General features: G+C 45.0%; 1 protein-coding gene across 1 annotated transcript in view; it reads left to right on the forward strand.

Moving 5' to 3' along the window:
* The first annotated feature begins 4130 nt into the window (after positions 1-4130).
* Positions 4131-21511, forward strand: part of LOC133152631 (uncharacterized) — a 38113-nt gene continuing 20732 nt past the window's right edge. The window contains exons 1-3 of the mRNA XM_061276394.1: positions 4131-4291; positions 7769-7891; positions 19621-19725. Coding sequence (XP_061132378.1) covers positions 7841-7891; positions 19621-19725 — 156 coding nt within the window. The 5' untranslated portion in view covers positions 4131-4291; positions 7769-7840. The remainder of the gene's footprint in view (positions 4292-7768; positions 7892-19620; positions 19726-21511) is intronic.

Genomic DNA, 21511 nt, shown 5'->3' on the forward strand with positions numbered 1-21511 from the left:
TATAAAAAGTTTGATGAAATACAAATGTATGTTTTATATTCAGTATTCAATTTTAATCCTTAATAAACGGACTCTCCACAAACCAATAGCAGTCACCTGCGGTTGCCTTGATGACGCACTGTAACATGGAGATGTGGCTAAAGCGTAGCAGCGATGCTGCTGTTGAAAACACTGAGAAACAAGTAAAAATGAAGGCAAAACCAGAGCCGACGAAGTACCGACAGTAAACGAAAGACTATTGTTTGATGGTATTTACGTCCACAAGTTGTAACCCACCCAAAGCGCTGTGCTTTTTTGAGGGGGAGAAATTAGCCAACGCTAGCATGAAGCCGGCACATCTCCAGCGGCATCTCACCACAAAACACGGATTCCATGTTGGTAAGCCACCGGAGTTCTTCAGGAGGAAACTTTCTGACTTCAAGTCATCCCAAGACACAATGCGAAAAGCCTCCACTACATCAGCCAAAGCCTTGAAGGCTTCTTATGCGGTTTCTTTGCTAGTAGCTAAAGCCAAAAAAACGTTCACCATAGCTCCATGTTTCTCACTAAAATGTAGTGAGTGCAAAAGACTCATTCAAGCTTCAAGACTGTTCAACGCTTGTTCAATGCTTGTCAAATGTTCAATGCAACAATTCAATTTTAGGAGAAAAAAAAGGTTGTTGTTTTTTTATCCCAAAAGAGGTCAAGTTGATTATTTTTTATGAGCAAATCTTTATTATTAAGTTATCAATTTATTTTGTAAAGATATTCATTATTTATAATTACCGTATTTTCCGCCTTATAAGGCGCACCTAAAAACCTAAAATTTTCTCAAAAACCAACCTTATAGTCCGGTGCGCCTTATATATTGACCAAATTCCTAAATTTAAACTGGCCCAAAGCATTGTGTCATGAAATCAATCATAAGTGGCCCGCTGAAGACTATGAATCATGACTCAAAAAGACTATGGATCATTATTTTATGATTATAAAGTAATTTGTTCCGTCTGAAGTTGAAATAAAAAAGATAAAATGGAGAATGATTTGATTTGGATTAAAAATCTGACATGATGCATTAATGGTGCGCCTTATAGTCCGGTGCGCCTTATATAAGGATAAAGTTTTAAAATGGGCCATTCATTGAAGGTGCGCCTTATAGTCCGGTGCGCCTTATAGGCCGGAAAATACGGTAAGTTAATTTATTTTTGTGAACACATTTTTAGTTATGTATATTTTTATTTCTTTGCAAGAGATTATTACAAGAAAGATTAATATGAATTACCGTTTTTTTCCATGTATAATGCGCAAAATTTAACTAATTTATTGTCCTAAAATCTGGGGTGCGCATTATACATGGGTACAATTTTTTTAAATTTTTTTTGGGTAAGAAAATCATGGTACAACAATTTTTGAAGAAAATCTTGTCACGGATGGAGTGTGGAAAGGAGCAGGGCGACCAAGTGCAGCTTGGACCAGGGTTCATTGGAGGAACTCAAAACACAGACTTGGTAAACTAACATAACTCTCCAACAAAACCAACAACAGGACTGACCGACAAAGACGTGGAACAAAAAGACAGGCTGACATTACCAAAGACAGGAACAGAAACCTGTGTTATTGTCAAATATTGTTTGTTTTTTAATCTCCATCGCGGCAGTATCACTGCACATGCGCACTATGGATCCGATGCGAAAAGTCCTCTTCTTGACTGACAATGAATGTGATAGTTTAATACAATCAGCAAATAATAAAATGCGTATTACAGGTAATATTTTATTTCACAACACTTTGCCTTGTTCCTTTTGTCTCTGCTGTTCACTTCAAACACGCTCCATACGAACGCAATGCTCTCGTATCAGACGCTTGCTCGATCACCTGCTCGTTTGCTGTCACAATGTACCCTACACAAATCTGAAACATTTGTTGCGGCTCAGAGTCACGATGAGGGGCGAGTTTTGGTTTCCAAGGGTGTTTCTATTCCTCTTCAACTTCTCTCCCATACAGAGCCGCCTTTTTCACATGTCCGCACGTCACTTTCCTCTTTTCATTTTAAACAAACTGATTGCGGTGGGGCCTTTACGGGCAGTCGGAGAAATCAACGCCAACAAAAAAAATACATCCAGCCAAGCTAAGACCATAGCAAAGACTATAAAAATGGGACCCATTGCCTCCCTGCTTGGCACTCAGCATTAAGGGTTGGAATTGGGGGGTTAGATCACCAAATGATTCCCGAGCGCGGCGCCGCTGCTGCTCACTGCTCCCCTCTCCCCCAGCAGATGGATCAGAATCACACGGGGATGGGTCAAATGCAGAGGACAAATTTCACCACACCCAGATGTGTGTGTGACGATCATTGGGACTTAAAAAAATAAAAAATAAATAAATAAATTGGGGTGCGTATTATACATGGGTACAGGCTTTTTCCCAGCATCGACATGCCATTTTTAGGGTGCGTATTATACATGGGGGCGCGTTATACATGGAAAAAAACTGTAGCAGTGTTCTGCATACAGTATTTGAGTTTTAAAAGGGTTTATGCCTTCTTGGTGGTCACTGTTTACTGTTTATCGTTTTTGTTTCTATATGCAATGTTTGAAACATAAATGTGTCCGTCAGGTACATTGCTACAAGTTGTTTAACAAATCAAACACTGATGGGACAATCCTGTACCTCTTTCTTTTCGACCAGAAATGTGTTGCGCTGGTCAGGGGGTACTTGGCTGAAAAAATATTTGAAAGGGGGTACATCACTGAAAAAACTTTGAGAACCACTTCCTTAAGGGTCATTAAGGTATTCAGGCAATATATCGACAAACATTTGTTATTTCAAAGTGCACAGAAATACAAATCAGATCATAAAGTTATAAAAACGTTTTGTCATTACCACCTATCAAAAATGTCTAGTTATGTCTTCTTTATTGATTTGGCGTGAAGGTATAATTATATGCTTAAAATTTTTCTTTTAATGATTTAATATGTGAATATACTTGTCTGCTTATGTACTTTATTCAATGAGGTTTGAGCATATCTGTTTTTGTAACTAGGCAGGACTTTTTGTATTTCGACCCCATTTCTTCATGTATACCGTATTTTACAGACTATAAGCAGCTAATTTTTGCACAAGCTATGAACCCTGCGGCTTGTAGTCTGGTGCGGCATATCTATGGATTTTTCGAGATTTTTGTGATGTCTAATACACTCATTAGTAAAAATGTACTGGACAGCTGTTGTGCAGCACTGCTTTGCTCAATGGAGGGATATGTGACCAGACACACTGTCACTGGGAGAAGAGTAGTGTGTTGATCACATGTCCGTCTGCCAGGCAAATAATGCCGCACAATTGACACGAACAAGAGACAGAACGAGATCAAGACGGACATTACTGGAGTAAGGAAGCTTTTATACACAAACCCTCATTAGAAGGGACAAAAAAATGCATATGATGCAGCTTTTAAGTTAAAGGCAGTCGTTTTGGCTCTTAACAAAGGAAATAGAGCTGCAGCATCTATTGTAGAGGTTTTCTCTGGCCACTAGAGGCCACTGGGCTATTGTTGATGACATCTTGTCGCATTAACCTTTTCAGTATTTTTTTCCCCCCGGGTCATGTCTTCTCCGGAGCTTTAGGTGTAGCTCGTATCGCATGGCAAACTTTACCCCTATAAGTGGTCCAATTATATTATTAATTGTGTGTTGCTAGTGTTCCCTGCACATTAAGTATATTAAGTACATTGCGGAGATTTATGCATGTTTGTATGTTTGCAAGTTTACAGAGCTTCTTCATCTCTGTCAATATACGTTATGTTAATAAAAGTTATGCGTCCCCAAAGAACCATCTTGTGTATATTCTTTTACAAATGATAAATAAACATTAAAACACCTGCGATTTATAGTCTAGTGCGTCTTATATGTGAACAAAACAAGAGTTCCCCCTAATTATAGCTGGTGTGGCCTATAATCAGGTGCGTCTTATAGTCCAGAATTTACGGTAAATAATGTGTGGTTTAGGTATGCAAGTGACCTTAGGTATTTTTTTATTTTTTTTATATTTGCCGCTTAACAGAGCTGTTTATGTTTGGTATCCGCATAAAAGATACAATACTATGTGTGCATTTTAATGAAACATTTGTGTATATATAACATTGAGCATTTTTTTATCATTGAAGGCTACACATGATCACCAAGCTCCGTCTAACAACCCTGAATTCCTTGGTAAGGCCGGGTGGGTCAAAAAGGCTCCTTGCAGACTGCTGGCTAGCTATAAAGACAGCTACATCCATGTTGATAAGACTGCTATTGCTGTATATCAAAATGAGGTACAGTATGTTGTCATTCCCTTGTATGGTTTATATACTATGTGGAAAGTATCATATTGTCCTTACATAAATAGAGTAGGATTATCTTTTTAATATGTATTTTACAATATCAGAGCGATTATGGCCTCTTTCATACTAAAAGTGATAATAATGCGTTGGATTTATATTGCGCTTTTCTACAGAAGCCTGTACTCAAAGGGCTCACATTATTCATACGCTCACCCATTCACCCATTGGTGGTGGTAAGCTACATAAGTAGACATCGCTGCTCTGGGGCAGGCTGACAGCATGGCTGCCAATGCACGACTATGGTTTTTCCGAGCACCACCAAATATTCATACACCAGTGTGAGTAGCATTTCAGGCAAGGTGGGTAAACTGTCTTACCCAAGGACACAATGAACCATGACTCAGGCAGCCAGCCAGCCAACCCCTCCGGTGACTGGATGACTGTTCTACCACTGAGCCACGTAACCCATAAATCATATAGGGATTTTCAAACTCATGTTCCACATACGTTTTGTATCCACAATCTAAAATGTTTGATATATGATACAAACAAGTATTCAATAAAAATTTATGAGAACATATAGTCTATATAGAAAATCTCTTACATGTAATACCTACATCAAGAGAATTAAAAGTATCTAGTATGTATAGGCAAATTGAAAATGGTTTTGATAGGTTAATAATGGAACTCCAAATTGTAGTCAATATTTGCTGCATATCTTAATAAATACGATGATCCCTCGTTTGTGTCATGGTTTTGGCGACTGATTTGGCCCACATGCAGAACACACTCAGGACACACTCAGAATTTTAAGTGTTTATTGAAAGGGGGATGAATAGCAGAGCTGAGGGACCGGGACAGGAGCAACAGAACTGATCCTTCAGAAGGTGGAGAGAGCAAAGTACCACCAGAGAAGAGTGGATTCTGCCGGGAGGTCAGCAGGGTGGATCCAGGAGCTGGAAGACAGCAACAGAGTTTATCAGATGGCTCGATAGGAACTTGGCACTTGGTGGAGGGCAAACGGGCAGATAGGAGTGTCAGGTGAAGTGGCGGAAAGCAAGCAGGGCAGATCGGCGCACAATCCAAAGCCTTGGAGGCAACCACGTGGGCAACACTCAGGCGAGGAGTTGCTGGCAGCAAGCTCCTTAAAAGCTTCACTTTAATAAGCTTCAATCGGCAACACCTGTGGATCCTCAGCCACCTGTGAAAAAAGACGAGAAGGCTCCCAGACTCTAACAGTTTGGGCAGAACCACCTGTGAAAAATTTAAATCCGCAAAGTAGAAACGATATATGCATGATGTAGAAATTTAAATACCAATATATTGATATTTCCAACACATAGTATTTCTTGATGGGCACTACAGAGCATGGGTGTATTGTAAGTCAATTACAAGTGTGGTTTTACTTACCAAGCAATGCAAAGTGCCCAACCTCAGAATTACCACACTACGCTAACCCGGGGGGATATCATGCAAAGCGAAAACAAAGTGAGTCACGGTTGCGCATGAATCTCATGAATATTAAAGCTTTTTAAATCCTTCCCAAAACTTTTACAGCTAAACATTTCTTATTCTCTTAATAACCATTCCCACACTATAGGCTGATATAACTACCGTCATTTTCGGACTATAAGTCGCGTTTTTTTTCATAGTTTGGGTGGGGGGGCGACTTATACTCAGGAGCGACTTATACATGTTTTTTTTCACAAATTTTTACTTGATCATTAACACATCACTTACTTACAAGTATAGTTGACCACTTCGCATGTTATTTTTAGTATAGTTGATCACTTCACATGCTTTGATATCTTTATCTTGAACATATTCAAAACATGAAAAATAGAGAGAAAAAATCAAATAAAGTAATTAACACTTTAAAGCACCATATCCTCTGGACATGTCCTCTGTCACCAGGATGACATAAAGGACGAGAAATTTGATTGATGGATTTAATGATTTGGAGTGACACAAATGGTTTGATAATATTGTTGTTTATGTGATAGTTATTTAAAATATAGTTTATATATCGTTGTTTGGGCCTGTGGAATAATTTGAACTGCGGCGCGCCACACGGCATTGTTGACAAAGGACGATCGATAAAAGAAGAGAAATTTGATCGATGGATTTAATGATTTGGAGTGACACAAATGGTTTGATAATATTGTTGTTTATGTGATAGTTATTTAAAATATAGTTTATATATCGTTGTATAGGCCTGTGGAATAATTTGAACCGCGGCGCGGCACACGGCATTGTTGACAAAGGCCGATCGATGGATTTAATGAATTGGAGTGACACAGATGGTTTTATAAATGTGTTATTTATGTGATAGTTTTTTTTAAATAACTGAATGTTACGTCAGGCCCGTTCTCAGCTCCTCGTTTGTGTTTGTCACGTTAGCATACCGTATCGTTTAGCCTGTTGTTGCTCGTTCATGTCTGTTCTTGGTGTTGGATTTTGTCGAATAAATTGCCCCCCAAAATGCAATTTATACTCCGGAGCGATTTATATATGTTTTTTTTCACATTTTTGGGCATTTTATGGCTGGTGCGACTTATACTCCGGAGCGACTTATAGTCCGATATATATAAACTGCATATCAAACAACTATAACATAAATAACAAGTTTATTGAATCATCTGTGTATCTCCAAATCATTAAATCCATCGAAATCTTCGTCCTTTGTGTCACTTATAAACAACTCAGCTGACTCCGGAAATCAGTGGATGTATTCAGATTTCAGACTCATCGTCAACTGCAGTTCCAATTTTTCCACTGGCCTAGATCGCCCTCATGCGGTTCAGTGTGAAAATAACACGTGAAGTGATATACCACTAGTAATGTTAATGTTACAATTATCTTGAATAGATTAATGTGCATGTTCTTGCTGAGAGGTCTAAATATGAAAATGTTTAACAGATGCCAATCATACAAACCTCTGTTGTACTTTCCAACTTCGACCTCAGCGGTTAGTGCTCTGCGTTTCTAACCCAAACCTGCTGGGGCTGTGGCTACAATCTTCAAATAGTGATTCTTTTGTTTCCGCAATGTCAGGACATAGATTTGTGCGTCGACCGCAGTGATTTTGATGCAAATGAGGGACGCGGTGCGAATTGGCTCGGAAAAGTGTACTTCTATTCCACAAAGGCGCAAACACCCCGTTTCGCTGAATTCTACCAGCACAACGTCTAGCAAAATACCAAAAAAAAGAAAACTTCACCCATGCGCACAGACTGCTCTATGCTAGACTTGTACCCAAAACAAAATTAAGGCCCATAGAATTAGCTAGGGCGGCCATATACTATGTCAGGTTGGATGTAGTGATGTCGGTGTTGAGTTTGATGTATTATCAAAATTATTTAAAATTAATATGGCCAAAATAGCAATACAAAATACTTTAGATTTCACCACACTCTGAATTTTATTGATAAAATTGAATTGATGAATAATACATGCTTTGTGTTACAGGACCTCATAAACTGCATTGAAAGTCTTGACCTACAAAACTATGATAAATGTCATGAATTAAAAAGCAGATTAATGAGGAAACACAGACTGATCCTTATTCGATCGCCGAAGTCTGGAAATGAGGTAAGCTAAAAGAATTTTTAGGTGAAATGACGACAGTACAACAACATGATTTCAATGTATTGAGTGCGGATTGAGTGACAGGTCAGAGGGTAACCAATCTATGTTGGACCCGGCCTTGACCTTAGCCTTAAGCTCGTATCCCACTCAGGAACGAAATTTGCAAATGTTTGTAATTGTAGTGAATATTGAGGGTTTTTTTCTTTGTGGTCGCAAACTTTCACAAAGTCATCCAATAGACGTTCACCAACAGTTTTAATGGTTGCAAACAGTTTTTTTTACCATCAAGAAATTGAGCATATTTAAAAATAATTGACTCCAAAATGCATATAATCATCCATCCATCCATTTTCTATACTGCTTGTCCCCACGGGGGTCACGGGCGTGCAGGAGTTCGGCATTAATTTTTAATGGCCAATTCAGTATTTGAGTTGTGTAGTAGCTATTGTGAAAGTGATATACAGTCAAATCTCGTTTTTTGACCACAATCCGTTCCAGAAGGCGGCTCGAGAAGCGAATCGGTCAAATTCCGAATCTATTTCTGCCATTACAAATAATGGAAAAATATTTAATCCGTTCCCAGACAAAAAAACAGCCTTTTTAAAGCATTTTTTCATTTCAGATTGCGCAACTGCAGCACACCGCCAAACGCGCAACCGTAGCGCATCGCCGACCGCACAACTGCACCGCGCTGGTCACATTATTGTGACAGAGCCGTCGCTGAAATTTAGAAAATATTTTTAAAGTCCTGATGTACTTTCCAAAATTTAAGTGGACCTAAGTGCGCAGGGAGCTTAATTTTGTCCGATCGCGCAACTACAGCGCACCGCCGAACGCGCAACCGTAGCGCGCCGCCGACTGCGCAACTGCACCACGCTGGTCACATTATTGTGACGGAGCCGTCGCTGAAATTTAGAAAATATTTTTAAAGTCCTGATGTACTTTACAAAATTTAAGTGGAGCTCAGTGCGCAGGGAGCTTAATTTGGTCCGATCACGCAACTGCAGCGCACCGCCGAACGCGCAACCGTAGCGCGCCGCCGACTGCGCAACTGCACCGCGCTGGGCACATTATTGTGACAGAGCCGTCGCTGAAATTTAGAAAATATTTTTAAAGTCCTGATGTATTTTCCAAAATGTAAGTGGACCTCAGTGCGCAGGGAGCTTAATTTGGTCCGATCGCGCAACCGCAGCGCGCCAGGCGCTCACTGTCGCATTGCTTTAAGAGCGTCTTTGTGTTTTAGGATGGCTTTACTCCTCTAACTTGCTTTCTTTGGAGGCTTGATTAAGGGTTATTACAATCCTCAAAGTAGCGAAAATACAATAACAACGAACGGAGTCAGTCGGCATCCGGACCGCGCGCTCGAGTTTTCTCAGGTCCTCTCGGCTCTTCTCGCGAGATTTGGCCTCCGAATATTTGTTCGATAACCGAAGCAAAAAAATCTAGAATTTTTCGTTCGAATTCCAATTTGTTCGAGAACCGGGACGTTCAAAAACCAAGGTTTGACTGTACAGTCCCCCCACATCGACAGCAGCAAAACAACTGAACCAACCAAAGATACAACCTTCCTCTGTGCCTGAGAGCATTCCCTCCCCGACCAACCACCGGCCAGCTCTGCCCAGCAGTACTGTGATGGCTTGAGGGATGCCATACACAGCATGGCCCTGCCAGTCTTTGGCAAAAAGCAGGGAAAGCCAAACGACTGGTTCAATGCCAATTTAACAACATTGGCACCAATCCTCGAAGAAAAATGCGTCGCCCTCACATATTACAAGCATACTCCAAACCAGTGACGTGCGGTGAGGTTCATGACTGGGGAGGCCGTGTCACAAAAAAGGTGGGGGAACGCTGCTCAAGTGTGGCTGATTCATTATTTAATTTGAACTATTTTAATTAAAATCTCATATCAGCAGTCTTCATAGAATCAAAAACTTGTTTTCGATCGTGCGTACAACTCTGTTCCGTTGTCTGAATCAAACCTTTTAACTCCGGAGTTGATCTTCCTTTACTGATGACCTCCTGCTTCGACCGAAAATCACTTATTCTACAGGTAGGCGCATGAAGCATCACTAGCACCCCCTGCCATAAGGCTGGAGAACCTTTTTTCGTAGCCTCCGTAAGGTATCTTTTCAAAGCGGTTTTGTTCATCTAAAGAAACACGACGTTACAGACAGATGACAAAAAAACACAAGATGATATATAAGTCAGCTTAACTACGGAAATTAGTTAATATAGCCACGGTGTTTGAACCCTTAAACAGGGACAGAGAGCAGTTCTGTCTAACTGCATAGCCTGTCAAGATAGGCAGCCGTGTGATTACACAATCTTCAGAGGAGGCTAGACAAGAAGTTGGCTCCTCCGAGCGAACCGTCTTCGGTTTTAAAATAACTATAAAAATTCAAATGTTGGTTCAAAATGATACAAAACGAATGAAATTAAAGGAAAATGACTTTATAAGAAAAACAATAGATTTTTTTTTCCCCTTTTCATGATGGCAGGGGAGGCGTTGCCTCCTCTGACCGCACGTCCCTGCTCCAAACTCCAAACCTCTCCAGGCCCTCCGATCTTCTAGGGCAGGGCTCTCAAACTCCAGTCCAAATGATCAGTTCATCCTCACGTTCTGCAGGAGCCTGATAATTGAATCAGGTGTGTTTAACGAGGGAAACTTGGAAAACATGTAGGAATGCGGCCCCGAGGATTGGAGTTTGAGACCCCTGTTCTAGGGGGAAACTTCAACAAGCCTCTAGACCAGGGGTCACCAACACGGTGCCCGCGGCCACCAGGTCACCCGTGAGGACCGCATGAGTCGCCCGGAGGACTGTTCTAAAATTAGCTCAAATAGCGGCATTTGTCAGTGAGCTGCATCTATTTATTTTAGAGTCAAACCTCGGTTTTCGAACGTCCTGGTTCTCGAACAAATCGGAATTCGAACAAAAAATTCGAGATTCTTTTGCTTCGGTTGTCGAATAAAATTCGAAGGTTGAACCTCGCGAGATGAGCCGTGAGGACCCGGAAAAAACCCGACCGCGCGGCCCGGATGCCGACGGACTCCGTTGTTATTGTATTTTCGTTACTTTGAGGATTGTATTAACCTCTAATCATGCCTCCAAAGAAAGCAATGCGACAGTGAGCACCCGGCGCGCTGCGGTTGCGCGATCAGACCAAATTAAGTTCCCTGCGCACTGAGGTCCACTTATATTTTGGAAAATACATCAGGACTTTAAAAATATTTTCTGAATTTTAGCGACGGCTCTGTCACAATAATGCGACCAGCGCGGTGCAGTTGCGCGGTCAGCGACGCGCTACTGTTGGGCGTTCGGCGGTGCGCTGCAGTTGCGCGATCGGACAAAATTAAGCTCCCTGCGTACTTAGGTCCACTTAAATTTTGGAAAGTACATCAGGGCTTTAAAAATATTTTCGAGATTTCAGCGACTGCTCTGTCACAGTAATGCGACCAGCGCGGTGCAGATGCACAGTGGGCGAGGCGCTACGTTTGCGCGTTCGGCGGTGCGCTGCAGTTGCACGATCGGAAAAATATGCCCAAATTAAAAAATGCTTGAAAAGACGTTTTTTTTTTTTTTGTCTTGAAACGGATTACAAAATGTTTCATTATTTGTAATGGGGAAAGATAGATTCGGAATTCGACCGATTCGCTTCTTGAACTGCCTTATGGAACGGATTATGGTCAAAAAACAAGGTTTGATTGTACTTTTGCTATTCTTGTTAAAATCACACTTACATGTGAACTGGAAATGACAATAATAACAGTGAAAGCCAACTTGAGCAAATTGGCTATTTCAGAAGTGTGTCAAACTGGTAGCCCTTTGCCTTAATCAGTACCCAGGGAGTAGCTCTCGGTTTAAGAAAGGTCGGTGACCCCTGCTCTAGACGTTGTGCCAACGACTATTGGCTACAGCTCTGCAGCAACATCAGACTCATGTTCGACGGCATCAAAAAGGCACTTGGACCATCACCCCGCACAATTGCCCCGTTGAAATAAGCTTAGGGAGAAACCATCGTTGACCGCTCTAAACAGCTGGACCACTGAGTGGAACACTACTCAGAGCTCTATGCCAAAGACGACAGTGTTTCTGATGCAGCCCTCAGGCATGTAGGGCATCTACCTGTTATGGAAGAGCTCGACATGGAACCAACGACTGAGGAGCTAAGCAAAGCAATTAACAGCCTGACCAGCGGAAAAGCTCCACGCACCGATGGGATAACAGCCGAAGTCCTCAAGTGTGGGAAGCCTGGTCTTCTGCATAGTCTACACAGGCTGTTATGCCTGTGCTGGAAAGAAGGCTCTGCCCCACAGGACATGAGAGATGCTAACATCATCACCTTGTACAGAAACAAGGGAGACAGGAGTGACCGTAACAACTACCACGGTATCTCCCTACTCAGCATTACCGGTAAGCTCTTCGCACTAAATAGACTCCAAGTCCTCGCAAAGAAGCTCCACCCGGAGTCACAGGCATGGATCAGATCAGGAAGATCAACTCTGGATATTATCTTCACCCTGAGACAGCTGCAGGAGAAGTGCAGAGAGCAACATAAACCTCTCTACATGGCCTTCGATGACCTTACCAAGGCTTTCAACGTGGTGACCAGGAGCAGCCTCTTCCAACTGGTGGAACGGATAGGTTGCTCTCCAAAAGTCCTCAGCATCCTCCAGTCCTTCCACACTGACATGAAAGGCACTGTTCAGTACGACAAGTGCACTTGTGAGCCCTTTAACATCCGCTGTGGTGTCAAACAGGGATGCGTACTGGCACCCACTCTGTTTGGGATATTCTCTCTCCTCCTGCGCCAAGCCTTCGGAACATCAACTGAGGGAGCCTACTTACACACCAGGACAGACTGCAAACTATTCAACCTCTCCCGACTGAGGGCAAAATCCAACGTCAGACCATTCACCATTCGGGACATGTTGTTTGCTGATGATGCAGCATCGGCACCACACACGAAGGAACACCTGCAGATTCTCCTCGGCCGATTCAGCCAAGCATGTCAGGACTTCAACCTGAGCATCAGCCTAAACAAAACCAAGACAATGGGCCAAGGGACCACTGTCCCACCCTCCATCACCATCAACAACTACACACTGGAAGCTGTAAACAGCTTTACCTATCTTAGGTCTACCATCACCTGCAATTTGTCACTCGATGCTGAGGTCAGCAGCCGGATTGAGAAAGCAGCTTCTACTTTTGGAAAACTGACATCCAGAGTATGGCAGAACAGCAAGCTCACCATCCATACAAAGGTACAAGTGTACAGGGCCTGTTTCGTCAGTACACTCTTGTATGGCAGTGAAGCCTGGACTCTTTACTCACACCAAGAGAGAAGGCTAAACTCTTTCCATCTGCATTGCCTGAGACGCATACTGGGCATCACCTGGCTGGACAGGATCACAGACAGTGCAGTCCTGGAGAGTGCACCGCTCCCCACTATGCTCTCCCAGCTGAAACAACGGCGTCTCCGGTGGCTGGGCCATGTCTGTCGGATGGAAGATGGTCGTATGCCAAAGGACATCCTATATGCAGAGCTAAAATCAGGCAAAAGGCAAGTAGGCCGCCCGCTGCTCCGCTACAAGGATGTCTGCAAACAAGACCTCAAATCCTTCAACATCAACCCAGCCACCTGGGAAGACGTCGCCCAGGATCGTCACAAATGGCAACAGGCTCTCCGAAACGGGCTGCAGACCGACAAAACCACCCTGGCTCAACACCGAGAAATGAAAAAGAAGTTGAGGAAGCACCAAGCTACCATGACCTCACCATCACCGGATCCGGCCCACACCTGTAACATCTGTGGCCGTGTCTGCCTCTCACGGATTGGACTCGCCAGTCACAGGAGACGCTGTGTGAAGAAGACCTAACCTCCAGACTTAAGAAATCTTTGGTCTTTGGAGACTGTGATGCCGAAGAGATACACATACAGTAATCCCTCGTTACTTCGCGGTTCACCTATCGCGGCCTCAATGCATCACAGATTTTTATGAAAACAAATATTGTCATGTGCCTGTGGCACCTGCCACTCGGCCGCACCCCCTCCAATTAGCTGTCTCGTTATGCCACTCGTAAGATCACTAGCCCTTGTCCATTTGACTCCCATTGCCAATCTGGCACGTTTGTTGATCCGTCTGCCTCAATCGCCTGCTCGTCTTGCCGATTGTTCCACCGGGTGGTTCCCAGCCGGCAGCCAGTCAGCTCCGGTGAGGAACGCATCTGAACGCCACTCCGCCAGGTTCGTCAACCAGCCATCATCCAGTCAAACCAACCCCCAAGTCCGATCGCCGCTCCAGTGCTCCACCGTTCCCTTCCCTTCTCACAATAAAGTCTGTGTCGCCCTGCATTTGGCTGTACTGCCTGATCCCTTACAGTACAGACTGACCATCACAATGCAGCCAGTGAGCGACCAGACGACATTGTGCCGATTGGAGCGGACGAAGGCCGCGGTCAGCGGTCTGTCAGCTGACATCCGGACTCTGATTAAGGTGGGTCAAGAACAGCAGCAACAGCTGCAACAACAGCACCAGCAAATTGAGCAGGAGCAACAGGAGATGGCACAAGTCCTCAGCGACCTCTGTGCACTGTCGGTGACCAACCCATCCAGCCACGCTCCCCCGGTCGCTGCTGCGCCCATCGCTACACCCACGCCCCGACCGGCCACTGAGGCCAGGGGGCTCGTGGACGTCCCGGAACCCCAACTTGGTAACTTCGAGAAGTCCGACGGAGACCCCAAGCACGTCAGGGCCTATATGACCAACTGCCGCATCATGTTCGCGACCGAACCAAGGTGGGGTTTGTCCTGACCCACCTCACAGGCGAGGCAGGGCTGTGGGGAATGGCCGAGTATGAGAGGCGGGCTCCTACTTGTGCTTCATTCAACACCTTTGCGGACAAGCTGTTACGCATGTTTGACTTGGGCTCCGCTGCTGAAGACGCCATCGAGGACGTCAAGGCAGCAAATCAGTAGCGGAGCACGCTTTGAAGTTCCAGACATTGGCCGGTAGCAGCAAATGGAACACCCCGGCCCTTGTTAGTACCTTACTCTACGGTCTCGCCGAATATATAAAGGATGAAATGGTGGCCTATGAGCGCCCTCGGACCCTTGAGGATGCGATGTACCTGCTGGCCCGAGTAGACCGACGGATCCGAACCCGGGGGCGCGAGCGTGAGCGGAGATCGCTACTGAACTCGCGTAGTCTCCCTCCTCCACCTGCCCGGGCCCTGCAGACCACGCAGCATGCCGAACCCATGGAGCTGGGACGAGCTCGCCTTCCTTTAGAGGAGCGCCGTCGATGCCTCACACAAAACTTGTATCTATACTGTGGAGAAGGAGATCATCGGGCAGCAATTAAAAGACCAGAGCTCACGCGGCGTCGGGGGATTCGCGTGAGCTCGACCGGCACCAGCTCCCACATCCCCAGCGCATTCACACTGCAGGGTCGGGTTCAGCTTGCAGCGGGCGACTGGAACGTGGCAACCTTGAAGAACTCCGGATGGCACTCTCCGCCCGTGCATTGACGACCGGGGAATAAACAAAATCACCGTCAAGAACCGCGACCCGCTACTTCTCCTTTGTTCCGCCTTCAAGAGTCTCCAGGGAGCCACCATCTTTACGAAGTTGGATCTCCAAAACGCTTACCACCTGGTGTGCATTCGGGAGGGGGACGAGTGAAAGACGGCTTTCAACACTGCGAGCGGGCACTATGAATGCTTGGTGGTCCCGTTTGGACTCACCAACGCCCCCGCAGTTTTCCAGACACTGGTCAATGATGTACTCAGAGACATACTGAACAAATACGTGTTCGTGTATTTAGATGACATGCTCATTTTCTCTCACTCGCTCCCTGAACACATCAGACACGTCCGGGTGGTGCTGCGCCGTCTCCTTGAAAACTAGCTGTATGTAAAAGCAGAGAAATGCGAATTCCACGCTCCGTCAGTCAAATTCCTCGGGTACGTGGTACGGTAGGGGTTCACAGAAATGGATCCCGAAAAGTTGAGGGCGATCACGTCATGGCCTGTTCTTGAAACGCGCAAGCGGCTGCAGCAATTTTTGGGCTTTGCAAACTTTTATCGCCGCTTCATTCGCGGTTACAGCACGGTGACCGCTCCCCTCACTGCCCTTACCAGCCCGGCCTCCCCGTACAAGTGGACAGAGCAGCCAGAACAAGCCTTCCGCAAACTGAAAAAGAGATTTGCATCCGCTCCTGTCCTCCGAATGCCCGACCCCGAAAGGCAGTTCGTGGTCAAGGTGCATGCCTCAAATGTGGGAGTCGGGGCGGTTCTTTCACAGCGGAGAAGCCAGGACAACAAACTCCACCCGTGCGCCTTCTCTCGCCGCCTGTCGTTTGCAGAACGGAATTATGACATCGGCAACCGGGAACTCCTCGCAGTGAAGCTGGCCTTGGAGGGGTGGAGACATTGGCTGGAAGGCGCCACCATCCTGTTCGTTGTCTGAATGGCCCACCGAAACCTGGAATACCTGAAAATGGCTAAAAGACTAAATGAACGGCAAGCTCGGTGGTCTCTCTTCTTCAACCTGTTTAATTTCATGCTTTCTTACAGACCGGCTTCGCGCAACGGCAAGGTAGACACACTGTCGCGAGTATTCACTGGTGGGGAGGAGGAGCAGGGGCCGGCTTCCACTATCTTTCCAAGTTCAGTCCGGGTCGCTGCGGTCTCGTGGGTCATTGACCGCCAGGTGAGGGCAGTCACATGAGACCAATCCGGCCCCAGCAACGGCTCGGAGAGTTTCTTATTTGTTCCAGAGGACCTTCAGATGTCGGCCTTGCGATGGGCCCATAACTCCCGGGGCTGCCCGCACGAGGTATGTGGTGGCCCAGCGCTTTTGGTGGCCTACCAGGAGGGAGGACACCCGCGATTACGTCCGGGCCTTCCTGTAACCGCTACAAGTCATCAAACACTCCTCCGGCTGGGCTGCTCCAACCCTTGCCAGTGCTCTGTGACGGGGCTTTGTTGATGTTCTCATGGCTGAACGTCTACTCATACACGTCGGTCGAGCCAAATTGTCCACTCTTTTTTAAACACTCGGCACTCAGTGTCTGCCTTTCTTTTCCTTCGGGCACTCATTTAATGGAAGGATTCCAGCAGAAGATTTGTGGGTGGCTTTAGCGTAGAACTGCATCTGAAAGCTCAGTGCACGTTTTACGAGAATGCTCACGTCACAGCCCACACTTGAAATTTGGCACTGATAGAAATAGAGTGCGGAGTGCGCCGGCTCCGTACTACTGAGTACTCACAGGCACTTGTGAGTGTGCACTGAGCTTTCTGACACTGCTTCCAGTAGTAAGTGTGCGGGCGGGCGTTTCCCCATCTACTGAAGAAACGCAGTCATTGCAGGGAAAATGACAAAAAAAGTTTAATACAATTTCTTCAGCTTTGGAGGGCCAAATTAAACGGCCCCCGTGGGCCGGATGTGGCCCGCGGTCTGTAGTTTGCCCTAGCCTGCCCTAGCTTGTGTCTGCCGCTATCATCGGGCTTGGGCGAGAGCCCGGGCCTCCCTCCTCCGCACAGTCTCCGGCTACGCTCGCCAGGCAAACAAGTGAACAACGCTGGCCCTGGTGCACCAAGCAAGGCAGCGAGTGTGGTTCTCGACGCGGGACCTGCCACTGCAATCGGAATCCCACAAACTGGCGCCCCGCTTCGTAGGGCCATTCCCGATACGCAAGGTAATTAGCCCATCCGGCATCCGTCTGCACCTTCCAGGCCCCATGCAGGTCCACCCTACGTTCCATGTGTCACGGGTGCGGCCCGTCCATGAGAGCGCATTGGTCCCAGCGCCCACTCCGCCACCACCCCAGCTCGTCGAGGGAGAGCCGGCATACACCGTCCGTTCCTTGCTCCAGTCACGACGGCTCGGACGCAGAATCCAGTACCTCGTGGACTGGGAAGGCTACGATGATGCGCAACACTCCTGGGTGCCGAGCTGTTGGATTCTCGACCAGACACTCATCGCGGAGTTTCACCGCCGTCATCCGGACCAGCCTGCTTTTCGGCGAGGGCATCCAAGAGGATCCAGGAGGACCGTGACGGACGGTCATGTACAGCACCTCCCACTGGCATCTGAATCATCCGCTCCTGAAACCCCAGCTCCTGCGCCTTCTGCACCAGCTTCCGACATCGAGGAGTTAGACGTCTTGGCGGAGTATTGATCCCGCCCGTCCGGTGTTGGGGTGGTTGTTGGGGACGTCAGAAGCCGTCCCTTGAGGGGGGTATTCTGTCACGTGCCTGCGGCAATTGCAACTCGGCCACGCCCCCTCCAATCAGCTGAATCACTCACACCTGTCGCCGGCTCGTTATCTGGGCTATTTTAACACTGCGAGGAAGCACTTCCTTGTCAGTCTGTCTCGTGATACCACTCGTTAGCTCACTAGCCCTTGTCCATCTGACTCCCATTGTCAACCTGGCACGTTTGTTGATCCGTCTGCATCAATCGCCCGCTCGTCTTGCTGATTGTTCCATCAGGTGGTTCCCAGCCCGCAGCCAGCCAGCTCCGGTGAGGAACGCATCTGAATGTCACTCCGCCAGGGTCATCAACCAGTCACCATCCAGTGAAGCCAACCCCCCAGTCCGATCGCTGCTCCAGCGCTCCACCGTTCCCTTCCCTTCTTACAATAATGTCTGTGTCGCTCTGCATTTGGCTGTACTGCCTGATCCCTTACAAATATTGCAGATATATTCGGTGCGTTGAGGCTTTTTGCGGCGTCACTTGGAGCACGGGCTTTGTCTGCCCATATTACTTTACAGCACACTATTGGCCAGTAGGAGACCAATGGGAACAGACATGTCATCAATTTAAAATAAAGCAACTTAAAATAAAAAAATAGTAAACAACAGGCTGAAGGTACGATATGCTAACATTACGTAAACACAAACAGGAAGCTGAGAACGTGCCTGACGTAACATATTGAGTTATTCAATAACTATAGCATAAATAACATGCTAACGAGTTTATCGAGTGAAACCAAGCTATTTTCAAATGGTGATAACTAAAGAACTGTATAAGTTAAAAACATACTTTCTTGTCTAATTGAAGAGGGTCCAATCGTTCATTTGGTACCACCTGTGTATATATAGCCCTAGCGCACAATATTCTGTAGGCCTTACAAAATGAGTGAAAATGATCGAAATAGGGTGGGATTTTAGGGGTTATTTTTTTCTGAAAACGCTTGGCATTCAAAGAGTGGATATGGAAGACTTCATTAAACAGCAAAATGTTGGTTTTCTTAATGCTTCTGTTTATTGTGAGCAAGGTGGTAACGTGAAGTTATTTTGTTTGTGCAGAATGTATCAATGTATATTAAACTCTTGTATATTGAATAGTGTACAGCATCCATACTTTGTAAAATATACATATTTTATAAAACGTGCTTTTGTCATTTATTGTGTTATCTGTTTATTTATTATTTATTCATCACTCTTACTATTGATTGTTAGAATCTTTGCCTTCTTGTTTTATATTGTGTCGCGTACATGTATGTCTATCGTGTTATGTGTCTCGTCACCGTGGGATAGAGAGCAACGTAATTTCGGTCTCTTTGTGTGTTGTGACATGTGGAGAGATTGACAATAAAGCTGACTTTGACTTTGACTTTGACTTTTCTTTTGTACAGTTATGACTAACAACTAACAAAGTTCATATCTGCAAAAAAAATTGATAATTGATTTCTCTAAACCCCACTTTCTTAATACTATTAACAGATCCGTAATATTAAATTCCAAGTACAGACTGAAGAGGAAAAAGAGGCTTGGATTCAAGCCCTGAATGATGGGATCAACCGAGCAAAGAACAAAGTGTTGGATGAGGTATTGTAAAATTACTATAAAATGTGTTTTCCTTTTGATAAGGGGTCTCAAACTCAACCATGTGTGGGTCGCTGGAGAGAGCGAGAGATATTTCTCCCTTTACAACAAATTGCTGGATTTCAGTGCTTACAATCTTGCAGACATACTGTAATGGTAAAATAACTTGAGATTTGTGCTGTCATTTGTATGTGAATGTATTTTAAGTGATGAAAAATGGCTCTCGTGGCCACTTCCTCTGTGACATAACACATGCACACATTAAATTAAGGTCTTTCTCTTTCTCATTTCCTCAGTAATTTGCATATGCCCCTCAATGTCTACTTGAGTAATGACGTCTGATTTGTTGATCACGGCAACATTCTGTATGACCTGTACTAAACAAAAAACAACATTCCTTTTTCTTGAAATTGTTAAGTCAAGTTATTTATAAAGCCCTTAATCACAGAAACATCTCAAAGGGCTTCACATGCCCACAGTTGACAAATATTCTTTACATTGCCTAATCATAACCCGCAGGAGGGCAAAGAAAAACATAAAACCCGGACTGGTGAAAAGGAGAAACTTTGAGAAAGAATCGCAGATAGGAGGAGGCCCCTTCCAGAATGACCAGGCCGCAATGGATACGGAGTGGGCAACATTCAACATACAATATAATATGAAATAATCTGAAATAAAGTAGTGTAGATATCCATCAAATAAGATGAGGCTCTGCAGGAACACCCTCAGTCATCATGGCAGCGCCTGCGAGGAGATGGTCCGCCTCAGTTCTTGTCCTGACTAATTGGTGTAGGATTCTACATCCTACTAATCCAGAGAGCAACTCGCCCCCCTCTTTTCTCTTTTCCTCTCTCATACATTTATTTTCTCATTTTGGCATGGGAACTGGCCTGAATACTACTGACTGGGTAGGACGAAGCAATTGTCTATTTGTCTGCTCTGTGACAATACAGCGGGTAATGTCTACAGAGTGTTCTTGTGTGTTTGAGTGTGTAGGTGTATGCATGTACGTCTGTCAGGCCAGCTTTGGGATGGATGGGTGGGTGTATGTATATGTCCATGGTCTTAAGTGTGTGTCTTTGTTATTGGATCTCAGTAAATCTCACTCGTTACCCTGTGCATGGCACTTAATGGAATGGACAGTGAAGGAGACGAGGTGATAAATTGCATTGACCATCATCGAAATATAAGTTGTAATCAGTATACTCTCGAACAACTAAAACAGTTAACAAATATAAATAACTGCTCCTTTTTGCATTTAAACATCAGGATATTGAATAAACATGACTTACTCAACTTACAAACACAGGCTGCAGCTTTGACGTAATTGGCTGCAGTGAAACTTGGCTGAATGACAGGTCATACACTGACATCTTAAATCTTAATGGCTATAAGTTGTTGACTAAGAACAGATGCGGCAGACCTGGCGGTGGCGTGTGCCTATATATTTTCTCTACATACAACGTGAGGATTTGTGATGACATTATCATAGCAGACAACCACAGTGACTCCCTTTTTGTTGAAATAAGCGGGAACAAAGCAGGACAAAACTCATTATTGGTATAATCTATCGTCCCCCAGACGCTGACTTCGAAATCTTTTGGACCAAACTGGAGGAAGCATTATTTTCTATAAATGATAACAACAAAAGCTGTGTCCTCCTTGGCGACTTCAATGTTGATCTTTCCAAGGATGATACAGCCAAAAATGACTTTATAAACACATTACACTCTTCATCCTTCTTTCCCACAATAGATGCTTATACCAGAGTCTCTCACTCAACTAAGTC

Source organism: Syngnathus typhle, linkage group LG4 (assembly GCF_033458585.1).
Source record: "Syngnathus typhle isolate RoL2023-S1 ecotype Sweden linkage group LG4, RoL_Styp_1.0, whole genome shotgun sequence".
NCBI lineage: Eukaryota > Metazoa > Chordata > Actinopteri > Syngnathiformes > Syngnathidae > Syngnathus > Syngnathus typhle.